General features: G+C 39.4%; 1 protein-coding gene across 3 annotated transcripts in view; it reads left to right on the forward strand.

Moving 5' to 3' along the window:
• Window positions 1-799: 799 nt before the first annotated feature.
• LOC133635928 (endonuclease/exonuclease/phosphatase family domain-containing protein 1-like) overlaps window positions 800-13,227 on the forward strand; it is a 40,856-nt gene continuing 28,428 nt past the window's right edge. For 2 of the 3 annotated variants that reach the window (XM_062029396.1, XM_062029398.1), the window contains exons 1-2: window positions 800-1,056; window positions 5,046-5,887. In XM_062029396.1, coding sequence (XP_061885380.1) covers window positions 5,079-5,887 — 809 coding nt within the window. In that variant the 5' untranslated portion in view covers window positions 800-1,056; window positions 5,046-5,078. Of the gene's footprint in view, window positions 1,156-5,045; window positions 5,888-13,227 lie in introns of all 3 variants that reach the window. The other variant, XM_062029397.1, reaches the window with a different exon arrangement.

The raw sequence follows: 13,227 nt of genomic DNA on the forward strand, positions 1-13,227 counted from the left end.
GGTTGTTAACCAGGGACAGGTATGTCCAATTTTTAAACAGAGACAGGTGTGTCTGATTGGCAACCGGGGACAGGTGTGTCTGCTTGTCAACCAACATGTCACGTCAGCACATTATTCATATATGGCAGACAGACTCAACAAAGGGGTTATAAATATGACTGAGGAGCTACATTTATGCAAAATGTACACCAAAACATATCTAATACAAATGAGCTAGAAGGAAGGATTACATTTCTTCATATATCAATATTATCTTATCTTTTGTGTTATATGTTACAAATCAAATATTGTTTAGTGTTATATCTAGTACATCTGATTATTAAGGAATATGATTAGTTTTCAGAACATTTTGAGGGCCAATAAAAGACAAAAATTGACCCCTGTGCCAGACTTTGGACACCACTGCTACATACAAACTACCTGCACAGATACTACATGCCTTCAAGTGTTGAGTAAATAAACACACTAAAATGTATTTCTCAACAAATGCGATTAAATGAAGATGATCGAATACACAGCTAATAATTCACTCTGTTGTTGACATACCGCTGTGACACGAAGCGCGTACATTGCAACCACACACAGCAAAACTATGTGTTTTCAAAATAAGACCGTACTGGATTTTAAAATGTACTATCGGCCTTGTAGATACAATGTGCAAACGACAGATCCACATTCATCTTCTAACGTAACCTCTCTGTGATTGACATAATAATACAAAACTTATCTTGGGAACGGTTCGTTTGTTCTGTTGTGTTTTATTTTGAAAAGCAATCGTGGTGTTTTCCGGTAGCGTGTGAGAGCAAAGGTAGCAGCGTGACATTAAGCTAACATGTCAGGATCAAAGTTTGTTTATCCTGCTTATTTTCTTTAAAACGCCACACTTGGACTCTTATCTCCGGCAAAGGAGAATTTATTAAGGAGATCTCTATCCGGCTTTTAATAATTTTAACAGCTCAAATACCCTCATCACCTGCAAAGAAGAATTTATGACATTTGTATCCTGTTTTGAATCCATATATAAGACGCACTGGGACCCGAGCTGTCTGCTGCTTGGTAGGATCAAGATATATTTTGAGTTTATTAAGGAGATTTTTTAAATCCAGATTTTAATCCTTTTAACGCCGCACTGTGACCCTGACAGACAACTAATTGGTATGATTATGTTTGCAATTTGATGATCACCAATATCAACCGGTATCGATACCTGTTGGTATCACTTATTCATTGCTGGGGTGTATCGACATCTGTTGGTATCACTTATTCATTGCTGGGGTTTGCCTCTTAGTTAGTTAGTTAGTTAGCAAGAAACATAGCTCAAGAAGTTCCATCCGAGGTCGGGTCGCGGGGGCAGCAGCCTAAGCAGAGAAGCCCAGACTAGCCTCTCCTCAGCCACTTCGGATTTTGATAAAACTATCAAGAAACGTCCGAGATATGATAAGAAACGAGTAGTTAGTTTGTCGGCGGATTATTTTTGAGTGGTAGATAATTGGTCATTTGTATTAATTACGGGCACGTGTAGTGAATAGATGCTAACGTTGTGAGAATGTTACCATGCTAGCATTTTTTTTCTAGATTCTCTCGTATGATCACGCTAACGTTAGCGCGTTAACGCTTTATTTGATAATCTTGCAAGTTTAAACATAAAAATCGTGAATTTTGAAAAGAATGCCAGTTTCGCTCATGTTAGCACGATAATGTTAGCATGCTAACGTTTTATGCTAGCTTTTTTTTTTTAGCTAATTTTGTGTATTTACACCTAAAAATAGTGCTTTTTAATACTTGGCGCCACCTTAGAAGTACACTAATTTAACCTATGCTCACATGCTAACGTTAGAATGCTAACGTTAGAATGCTAACGTTAGAATGCTAACGTTTTATGCTTGTTTTTTTGCAATTTTTTATGTGAAAACCTAAAAATCATTCATTTGGGTACTTGCCGCCATTTAGGGACGTAGCAGGCCTATCAAAATTTCCCATTTATTTATTATTTTTATTAGGGCTGCCACATTTATCATGCTAATGTTAGCATGTTAAGTCTTTATTTGCAATTTTTTAAATTTTAAACCTAAAAATAATGAATTTTAATGCTTGCCGCCATTTTGAAAGTATGCCAGCATCTCGCATATTAGCATGATAATGTTAGCATGCTAAAATTTTACACTAGCTTTTTAGCTAATTTTGTATGTTTACACCCTAAAAATAGTGCATCTTATTACTTGGCGCCACCTTACAAGTACACTAATTTAAACTATGCTCTCATGCTAATGTTAGAATGCTAAAATTGTATGCTTGTTTTTTTGCATTTTTTTATGTGAAAACCTAAAAATCATTAATTTGGATACTTGGTGCCATCTAAGGACATAGCAGGCCTATCAAAATTTCCACAGGAATTTTTTATTGTTTATTTATTATTTTTATTAGGGCTGCCACATTTATCATGCTAATGTTAGCATGTTAACGCTTTATTTGCTAATTTTTTATGTTTAAACCTAAAAATAATGAAATTTAATGCTTGGTGCCATTTTGAAAGTAAGCCAGCATCTCGCATATTAGCTTGATAATGTTAGCATGCTAAAATTTTACGCTAGCTTTTTAGCTAATTTTGTATGTTTACACCTAAAAATAGTGCATTTTATTACTTGGCACCACCTTACAAGTACACTAATTAAAACTATGCTCACATGCTAATGTTAGAATGCTAACGTTGTATGCTTGTTTTTTTTCATTTTTTTATGTGAAAACCTAAAAATCATTCATTTGGATACTTGGAACCATTTAGGGACGCAGCAGGCCTATCGAAATTTCCCGTTTATTTATTATTTTTATCAGGGCTGCCACATATATCATGCTAACGTTAGCCTGTTAACGCTTTATTTGCAAATTTTTTATGTTTAAACCTAAAAATAATTAATTTTAATGCATGGCGCCATTATGAAAGTATGCCAGCATCTCGCATATTAGCACGATAATGTTAGCATTCTAAAATTTTACACTAGCTTTTTAGCTAATATTGTATGTTTACACCATAAAAATAGTGCATTTTATTACTTGGCGCCACCTTACAAGTGCACTAATTTAAACTATGCTCACATGCTAATGTTAGAATGCTAACGTTGTATGCTTGTTTTTTTTGCATTTTTTTTATGTGAAAACCTAAAAATCATTAATTTGGATACTTGGCACCATTTAGGGACGTAGCAGGCTTATCAAAATTTCCCATTTATTTATTATTTTTATTAGGGCTGCCACATTTATAATGCTAACGTTAGCATGTTAACGCTTTATTTGCAAATTTTTTATGTTTAAACCTAAAAATAATTCATTTTAATGCTTGGCGGCATTTTGAAAGTATGCCAGCATCTCGCATATTAGCACGATAATGTTAGCATGCTAAAATTTTACGCTAGCTTTTTAGCTAATTTTGTATGTTTACACCCTAAAAATAGTGCATTTTATTACTTGGCGCCACCTTACAAGTACACTAATTTAAACTATGCTCACATGCTAATGTTAGAATGCTAACGTTGTTATCTTGTTTTGTTTTTTTAATTTTTTTATGTGAAAACCTAAAATTAATTTATTTGGGTACTTAGCGCCATTAAGGGACGTAGCAGGCCTATCAAAATTTCCCATTTATTTCTTATTAGGGCTGCCATATTTATCATGCTAACGTTAGCTTTATTTGTTAATTTTTTATGTTTAAACCTAAAAATAATTCATTTTAATGCTTGGCGGAATTTTGAAAGTATGCCAGCATCTCGTATATTAGCACGATAATGTTAGCATGCTAAAATTTTACACTAGCTTTTTAGCTAATTTTGTATGTTTACACCCTAAAAATAGTGCATTTTATTACTTGGCGCCACCTTACAAGTACACTAATTTAAACTATGCTCACATGCTAATGTTAGAATGCTAACGTTGTTACCTTGTTTTTTTTAAAAAAATTTTTTATGTGAAAACCTAAAATTCATTTATTTGGGTACTTAGCGCCATTAAGGGACGTAGCAGGCCTATCAAAATTTCCCATTTATTTCTTATTTCTTATTAGGGCTGCCATATTTATCATGCTAACGTTAGCTTTATTTGCAAATTTTTTATGTTTAAACCTAAAAATAATTAATTTTAATGCTTGGCGCCATTTTGAAAGTATGCCATATTAGCTTGATAATGTTAGCATGCTAAAATTTTACACTAGCTTTTTAGCTAATTTTGTATGTTTACACCCTAAAAATAGTGCATTTTATTACTTGGCGCCACCTTACAAGTACACTAATTTAAACTATGCTCACATGCTAATGTTAGAATGCTAACGTTGTATGCTTGTTTTTTTTGCATTTTCTTATGTGAAAACCTAAAAATCATTAATTTGGGTACTTGGCGCCATTTGGGGACGTAGCAGGCCTATCAAAATTTCCCATTTATTTGTTATTTCTTATTAGGGCTGCCACATTTATCATGCTAACGTTAGCATGTTAACGCTTTATTTGCAAATTTTTTATGCTTAAAACTAAAAATAATGAATTTTAATGGTTGGCGCCATTTTGAAAGTATGCCAGCTTCTCGCATATTAGCATGCTAAAATTTTACGCTAGCTTTTTAGCTAATTTTATATTTTTACACCTAAAAATTGTGCATTTTAATACTAATATGGTTATAATGATATTTGTATTGATGTTGATACTAATAATGATATCATGATAATGGTATTGATATTGATACTTATATTAATATAATGATAATAGTATTGATACTAATATAAATATCATGATAATGGTATTGATACTAATATTAATATGATGATAATGGTATTGATACTAATATTAATATGATTATGATAATATTAATATTGATACTAATATGGTAATAATGATATTTGTATTGATGTTGATACTAATAATAATATCATGATAATGGTATTGATACTAATATTGATGTAATGATAATGGTGTTGGTATTGATATTGATACTATTATTTATAAAATGATATCAGTGTTGGTATTTCGTGACGCATATTTATGCTGTGTTGTTTTTTCCGTCAGTCCGTTGTCCTTGGCCCGAGACCGGCCCGAGTCATGGGCGGCAGCCTGGGTTGCCACCGCTCCATCCCCAGAGACCCCGGCGTCGTCAGCGGCAAAAGACGCAAGCTGAGCGCGGCGTGCAACTTCGGAAGCGTCCTGGTGAGGCAGGAGCGTCTCAACATCAACGCCGCCAGCGAGGAGGAGCTCATGACTCTCCCCGGCGTGGACCGCACCGTGGCCCGCAGCATCGTGCAGTACCGGGACTGCATCGGCGGCTTTAAAAAGGTGGAGGACCTGGCACTGGTGAGCGGAGTCGGCGCCGCCAAGCTGGAGGCCGTCAAAGTCGAAATCTGCGTTTGGGACAGAGGGAGTTGGTCTCGGCACTCGCCGTCTTCCCCGCGGAAAAACCGGGGTCAGCAAACGAGCGGCGGGCTGGACGTGAACACGGCCACACCTGCTCAGCTCATGAGCGTTCCTGGTATCACAGAGGAAATAGCACGCAGTATAGTCCGGGATCGCCCCTTCAGAAGCACGGAGGACCTGCTGAGGGTGAAGCACATCAGCCACCCTCTGCAGGTGTCGCTGGTGCCCTCCTTCACCGACACCAACGGAAGACCCCCGCACACGACCCGGTTGCACCCTGGCCCCACTTCCCCCAGCCTGAAGAGCGACACTGCGGGCCTCCCGCCCGGCGGACCCGCCCAGGTCGTTCCCGTGCGAGCGAGCGCGCAGACGGCGGCCCTGCTGCGGCACAGGAAGTGCGTGGTGCGCGTGGCCACGTGGAGCCTGCAGAAGTGTTCCTGCGACAAGGCCAACAACCCCGGGGTGAAGGAGGTGGTGTGCATGACCCTCCTGGAGAACGAGTGAGTACTTTTTTGCCGATATCCGATATTCCGATTTTGTCCAACTCTTAATTACCGATTCCGATATCAACTGATACCGATATATACAGTAGTGGAATTAACACATTATTATGCCTAATTTTGTTGTGATGCCCCGCTGGATGCATTAAACAATGTAACAAAGTTTTCCAAAATAAATCAACTCAAGTTATGGAAAAAAAATGCCGACATGGCACTGCCATATTTATTATTGAAGTCACAAAGTGCATTATTTTTGTTAACATGCCTCAAAACAGAAGCTTCAGGCATGTGATTTTTCCGTCTAAAGTCGGAATTCCGTCTTTTTTAATCTCGGGGAAAAAAAAAAAAAATCTCCCGTTTTTCCGTTTTTTTTTTTACCCTAAATCACGCCGTAGTTGATTGGTCGATATGTTCCTTGTGACCAATCAGGACATCTGTTATGAACGTCATCATTCATAATGGTTATTACGGCCATTTTCCATATGTAAACAATGTCGGTTCTCGAGAGAAAGGACGCTTTACGAGTAAAAGAAATTGATAAGCATGTCAAAAATAAGTTTGGATGGGACTGGATGGAAAGGGAAATCACTGATACTGTTGGGAAGAAGGAAGTTACGACTTTGTTCGGTGATTTTATTCGGAAAATCGATCGTCCCGGAAAGGTTTTGTGCACGTGGTGTCATGATAATATTGACTATGGATCACGAGGTTTCAAGACTTTGGAAGTACATGCGAAACGGCAAAAACATATGAAACCACTTGAAGCAAGGAAAACTAACTTTTCACTAGCTGGTACTTTTGGATGTCAACCGAAAGTGAGCAAACCTTACGGACTTCGTCCTTTGTTTACATGGAGAGGAAAGATCCACCCACTTCAGTTGCAGACAGGGTTGTTAATAATGAGGTAAGCTAAAAAATATTTGCTTGCGAAATACGCATGTTTGTTTTAAATATTAACCAATTATTGCTTAGCGAAATATAAATGGGTTTTTCTAAAAATAAAAAGCCACGTGAAAATATATTATGAAATTACAGAAATTCAAAGAGTCGCATTATTGATTCCAGTTAACAATTTATTTGAAATAAATTTGAATATAATACTATTTTGTAATATTAAGTTCTTATGTAGTCTGTTGAAACTATTGTCAGTGGTGTAACAATCTTGAAGGTCAATATTTTCACACTTGTTTCATGCAATATGTCAGTGTCCTCACATTATTATTATTTCCTATTTTCAAATATGAGTAAACAATACTAAACATGTTTAATTATTTTCGTAAATGTATATCCTATTTTGGCGAAAAGAATGAAATGTTTACATTCCATGAACTGAAGTAATGTGGTAATACTGTAAATAAAGTGTAGATAATAACACTGATCAATGTGACACCTGTGGATGTGAAATGAACACAAGATGTAAATATTAGTGACTAAATACTGTTGGGACTGAACCATATACAGCAGGGGTGTCAAAGTCAAATGGACGGAGGGCCAAATAAAAAATTTAGCTACAAGCCGAGGGCCGGACTGTTCGAATGTTCATTGAAAAATTTTTAAATGACGCATATAGTCTAGTGAACCTAATTGAACCTACTGAAAACCTAACAAATATATTCCAATATGATCAGATAAATAAAGCAATATTTTCTTATGGCTCTGTCAGTAATCTTTAATTTTCAACAGACACAAAAGACAAATTTCCTTTATATAAAAATCCCCATAACATGAACATTAAATGAAAGAAACCGGTATTCAAGGCACCATCAGTAGCCTATATTTTCTATTTTAGCAAAAGTGGGCTAAATTTACTTCAAAGAAAAAAACAATAATAGCAATTTTCTATCATCCACTCAACTGAAATATTTTTAAAATATAATTAAATTGAAATACAATAAAATAAAGTGCAAAAATCTATAAATCAAAAACAACACTTTGTTTAAGGAGAAGTAACATGCAGTGAAAACAAATATTAAACTTTAACTTTTAAACTTCAATTGAGTAAAAACTCTAAATATGTGATTGCACAGTAATGTTCACATTAAACCCCCCTCCTCCCTCCGTGGGAGGGAGGCGAGTTGGGTGCCCGAAACCCCCCGCTGGTTTCGGCCCGCCCCTTGGCGCGCGTGGCACGGCGGGCTCCGCGACCCGACGGCTGGCCCTCGTGGCTTGACGGCGGGCGCGTCCCGACGGGCCGCGCGTAGGGGTCAAACGCAGAAGTCTCAGGGCCTCGTGGTGAGGGGGTGGCCTGCGGGTTTCGGCCCGCTTGACCCCCCCGCTCCGCTTGGCGCGCGCGGCACATGACGGGTTCCGCCACCGACGCTCGGGCTGCAGCCCGACGGTGGTGCGGGCCCGGCGGTGACGCGCGGTTTGGGGAAACAAAGCAGAAGTCTCAGGGCCTCGGGGCCGGGTTTCGGCCCGCCCCCTTGGCGCGCGTGGCACGGCGGGCTCCGCGACTGACGGCCGGGCTGCAGCCCTTCGGCCGGCAGGCGCGTCCCGGCGGGCCGCTCGCCCCCTTTCGGAACCTTGGACCGGCATCCGCTTGGTGCGTGTAAAAGATCTGCGGTCTGCGGGCCGGTTCTAATAATAAATCAAGATCATCCCAAGGGCCGTAAAAAACCTTCTCGCGGGCCGGATATGGCCCGCGGGCCTTGACTCTGACATATGTGATATACAGTGATTCATTAGGATCATTGGGTTATGTATGTTCTATTAATGATGTTTTCATGTCTTTAAAAACTCAAATATTTTCTTCAAATGGTGCTGTCTTTGTTAATTTTAGCATGTTAAATTGGTGAAAAACCAGGACCTGGCTGGGGGCCTTCGTCCCCCAGACCCCCGGAAATTTTTTCAGTCTTTTTCATTGTGGTCAAATCACATGCCTGCAGCTTGGAATTTGGGACATGCTCTCCCTGAGAGAGCATGAGGAGGTTGAGGTGGGCGGGGTTGAAGTGAAAGGGTAGGGGGGTAGTGGGGGGTGTATATTGTAGCGTCCCGGAAGAGTTAGTGCTGCAAGGGGTTCTGGGTATTTGTTCTGTTGTGTTCATGTTGTGTTACGGTGCGGATGTTCTCCCGAAATGTGTTTGTCATTCGTGTTTGGTGTGGGTTCACAGTGTGGCGCATTTGTAACAGTGTTAAAGTTGTTTATACGGCCGTCCTCAGTGTGACCTGTATGGCTGTTGACCAAGTATGCCTTGCATTCACTTGTGTGTGTGAAAAGCCGTAGATATTATGTGACTGGGCCGGCACGCAAAGGCAGTGCCTTTAAGGTTTATTGGCGCTCTGTACTTCTCCCTACGTCCGTGTACACAGCGGCGTTTTAAAAAGTCATACATCTTACTTTTTGAAAGCAATACAGATAATTTTGAAACCGATAATTTCCGATATTACATTTTAAAGCATTTATCGGCCGATAATATCGGCAGTCCGATATTATCGGACATCTCTAGTGAGTACTCACATCATCTCAACATGATCGTGGGCAGATCCATACCAGATGCTCTAATATCCATTCTCAAGTCACCGTATCACTACCAATCAATCAATCAATCAATCAATGTTTATTTATATAGCCCTAAATCACAAGTGTCTCAAAGGGCTGCACAAGCCACAACGACATCCTCGGTACAGAGCCCACATACGGGCAAGGAAAAACTCACCCCAGTGGGACGTCGGTGAATGACTATGAGAAACCTTGGAGAGGACCGCATATGTGGGTAACCCCCCCCCCCCCCCTCTAGGGGAGACCGAAAGCAATGGATGTCGAGTGGGTCTGACATAATATTGTGAAAGTCCAGTCCACAGTGGATCCAGCACATCAGCGAGAGTCCAGTCCATAGTGGGGCCAGCAGGAAACCGTCCCGAGCGGAGACGGGTCAGCAGCGCAGAGATGTCCCCAACCGATGCACTGTACTAAACAGAAATTTAGGATCATTTTTGTTGAGGTGGATGAGATTTGAGTAATATTTAGCTTTAGCTGAGGTAAGCATGCGTTTATAAGTTATTAAACTATCACACCATGCTTGATGGAAAACCTCAAGTTTAGTCGCACGCCATTTGCGTTCCAGCTTTCTACATGATAATTTCTGGGCTTTAGTTTCTTCTGTAAACCATGGAGTACGCCTTTTAGGGGCCCTTTTTAGCTTTAGCGGTGCTACAATATCAATGGTGTCACGCAGGGCGTCATTAAAGTTGTTAGTGAGGTTATCAATAGAGCCCACATAATTTGGGAATGGTGCCATTACCGAAGGCAGTAGGTCAGTAAGAGTCGTCGTCGTGGTAGCATTAATGTTGCGGCTGCTATAGTAGTTATTATTATTATTATTAGTTTGTTGACAATGAGTCAGAACTTAGAATTTTACAAGGTAATGATCGGACATTACTTTAGTGTACGGGAGTATCGTAACTTTAGAGGTGGTGACACCCCTGACAAGCACTAGATCTATCGTATTACCGTTGCGATGCGTGGGTTCATTTATTATTTGTGTAAGACCACAGCTATCAATTATAGTCTGGAGCGCCACGCATGGAGGGTCCGATGGGGTATTCATATGGATATTAAAGTCCCCCATTATGATTATATTGTCGGCGTGCGTCACTAGATCAGCAACAAACTCTGAGAATTCACTGATGAAGTCCGAATAGGGCCCAGGGGGGCGGTAGATAACAGCCAGGTGGAGAGGCAGCGGTGTGACAAACCTCAAAGTGAGCACCTCAAACGAGTTATATTTATTATTTAGGTTAGGTGTAAGATTATAGTTTTCATTGTATATTAGTGCGACACCCCCTCCCCTTTTAAGAGGTCGGGCAACATGTGTATTGGTATAGTTAGGAGGAGATGCCTCATTTAGCGCAAAAAAATCGTCTGGTTTGAGCCAGGTCTCGGCGAGACCAACGACGTGAAGTTTGTTGTCTCTAATGACTTCATTAACTAATAACGTTTTGGAAGATAATGATCTTATGTTTAAAAAGCCCATATTATAGGTAGTGGGCTGTTTTGAGGATTGTTTGTTGAAATTATCCGAAGTAGCAATATTAATAATGTTGCGTTTATTATGCGTATTGCACTTTAAATAGTTTCGACCATATCTAGGAATTGATACGACGGGGATATTCAGATTGTTTGCTTGATGTTGCGATAAACTGAACGCATCATAGTTAGCTACCTCAGTACAATGTATGTCTGCCTCTGACACGGTCACAAAAGAAAAAACATTATGTGAGTTGTGTTTTATTCTAAGAGAATTGCTATGTGTGCAGGGATTAATTATCCAGCCTGACGCCGGCTAGTTCTAGTTTAAATGGCTTCTTACCCGGAGACTCCACGCTTCTTTGGTTAGCTTTTCTCTTTGTTGTTAGCCCAGCTCGGCATCCCCGCTTCTGCTTCCGCTCGCACCGCTTACGTCGTCTCCATTGGCGGTCACCGCTAGCACTTGACTCCGCTACTACAAAGGCCGCTCGATGTAGCCCACGAAGTATTCCCATGCTAGCGAGGAGGTCCACCGTACATGCATCTTTCAGTCTATAACGACCCGATCCATCCACATCCAGAATTGTCTGTCGGTCGTATGTGATCACAGAGTGTTCACGCTTTGAGCCAGCCATGAAATTGACAGAAATGACGGGTGTTTTTTGCCAAATCGCTCTACACTCCCAAGAGCGTTAGCATAGCCGCAGCATACCCATGCGCCGCCATCTTGCCATCCATGTAAATGTAAGAAAATGTAAGAAATGCATATTTTAGGAAAAAAAATATTTTGCTTAAATGTCGTAAAATAATTAAAAAAAAACGACTTTCTTCAGGAGCACAATTGTGGTGCTATAGTTGTAGGAAATGTCTTAAAACGTCATCAGGGGCCCTGATTGAACCCGTAAATGCAAGAAAATGCATATTTTAGGAAAACATTTTTTTGCTAAAATGTCGTAAGGGGGGACCCTTACAAAAAATTCAAAAAAACGGACTTGCTTCAGCAGCACAATTCTGGTGCTGTAGTCGTAGGAGATGTCTTAAAACATCATCAGGAGTCCCGACTAAACCCGTAAATGTAATAAAATGTAAGAAAATGCATATTTTTCGAAAAAAAATTTTTTGCTAAAATGTCGTAAGGGGGGACCCTTACAAAAAATTCAAAAAAACGGACTTGCTTCAGCAGCACAATTCTGGTTCTGTAGTTGTAGGAGATGTCTTAAAACGTCATCAGGGGTCCTGATTAAACCCGTAAATGTAAGAAAATGTAAGAAAATGCATATTTTACGGAATTTTTTTTTTGCTAAAATGTCGTAAGGGGGGACCCTTACAAAAAATTCAAAAAAACGGACTTGCTTCAGCAGCACAATTCAGGTGCTGTAGTTGTAGGAGATGTCTTAAAACGTCATCAGGGGTCCTGATTAAAGCCGTAAATGTAAGAAAATGCATATTTTACGAAAAAAAATATTTTGCTAAAATGTCGTAAAAACTTTCAAAAAAACGGACTTGCTTCAGCAGCACAATTCTGGTGCTGTAGTTGTAGGAGATGTCTCAAAACGTCATCAGGAGTCCCGACTAAACCCGTAAATGTAAGAAAATGCATATTTTACGGAAAAAATTTTTTGCTAAAATGTCGTAAGGGGGGACCCTTACAAAAAATTCAAAAAAACGGACTTGCTTCAGCAGCACAATTCTGGTTCTGTAGTTGTAGGAGATGTCTTAAAACATCATCAGGGGTCCTGATTAAACCCGTAAATGTAAGAAAATGCAAGAAAATGCATATTTTAGGAAACATTTTTTTTGCTAAAATGTCGTAAGGGGGGAAATTAAAAAAAACGGACTTTCTTCAGCAGCACAATTCTGGTGCTGTAGTTGTAGGAGATGTCTTAAAACGTCATCAGGAGTCCCGACTAAACCCGTAAATGTAAGAAAATGTAAGCAAATGCAAATTTTACGAAAAAAAATATTTTGCTAAAATGTCGTAAAAAAATTCAAAAAAACGGACTTGCTTCAGCAGCACAATTCTGGTGCTGTAGTTGTAGGAGATGTCTTAAAACGTCATCAGGGGTCCTGATTAAACCCGTAAATGTAAGAAAATGCAAGAAAATGCATATTTTAGGAAACATTTTTTTTGCTAAAATGTCGTAAGGGGGGACCCTTATAAAAAATTCAAAAAAACGGACTTGCTTCAGCAGCACAATTCTGGTGCTGTAGTTGTAGGAGATGTCTTAAAACGTCATCAGGAGTCCCGACTAAACCCGTAAATGTAAGAAAATGTAAGAAAATGCAAATTTTACGAAAAAAATTATTTTGCTAAAATGTCGTAAAAAAATTCAAAAAAACGGACTTGCTTCAGCAGCACAATTCTGGTGCTGTA

Source organism: Entelurus aequoreus, linkage group LG20, assembly GCF_033978785.1.
Source record: "Entelurus aequoreus isolate RoL-2023_Sb linkage group LG20, RoL_Eaeq_v1.1, whole genome shotgun sequence".
Classification (NCBI taxonomy): domain Eukaryota; kingdom Metazoa; phylum Chordata; class Actinopteri; order Syngnathiformes; family Syngnathidae; genus Entelurus; species Entelurus aequoreus.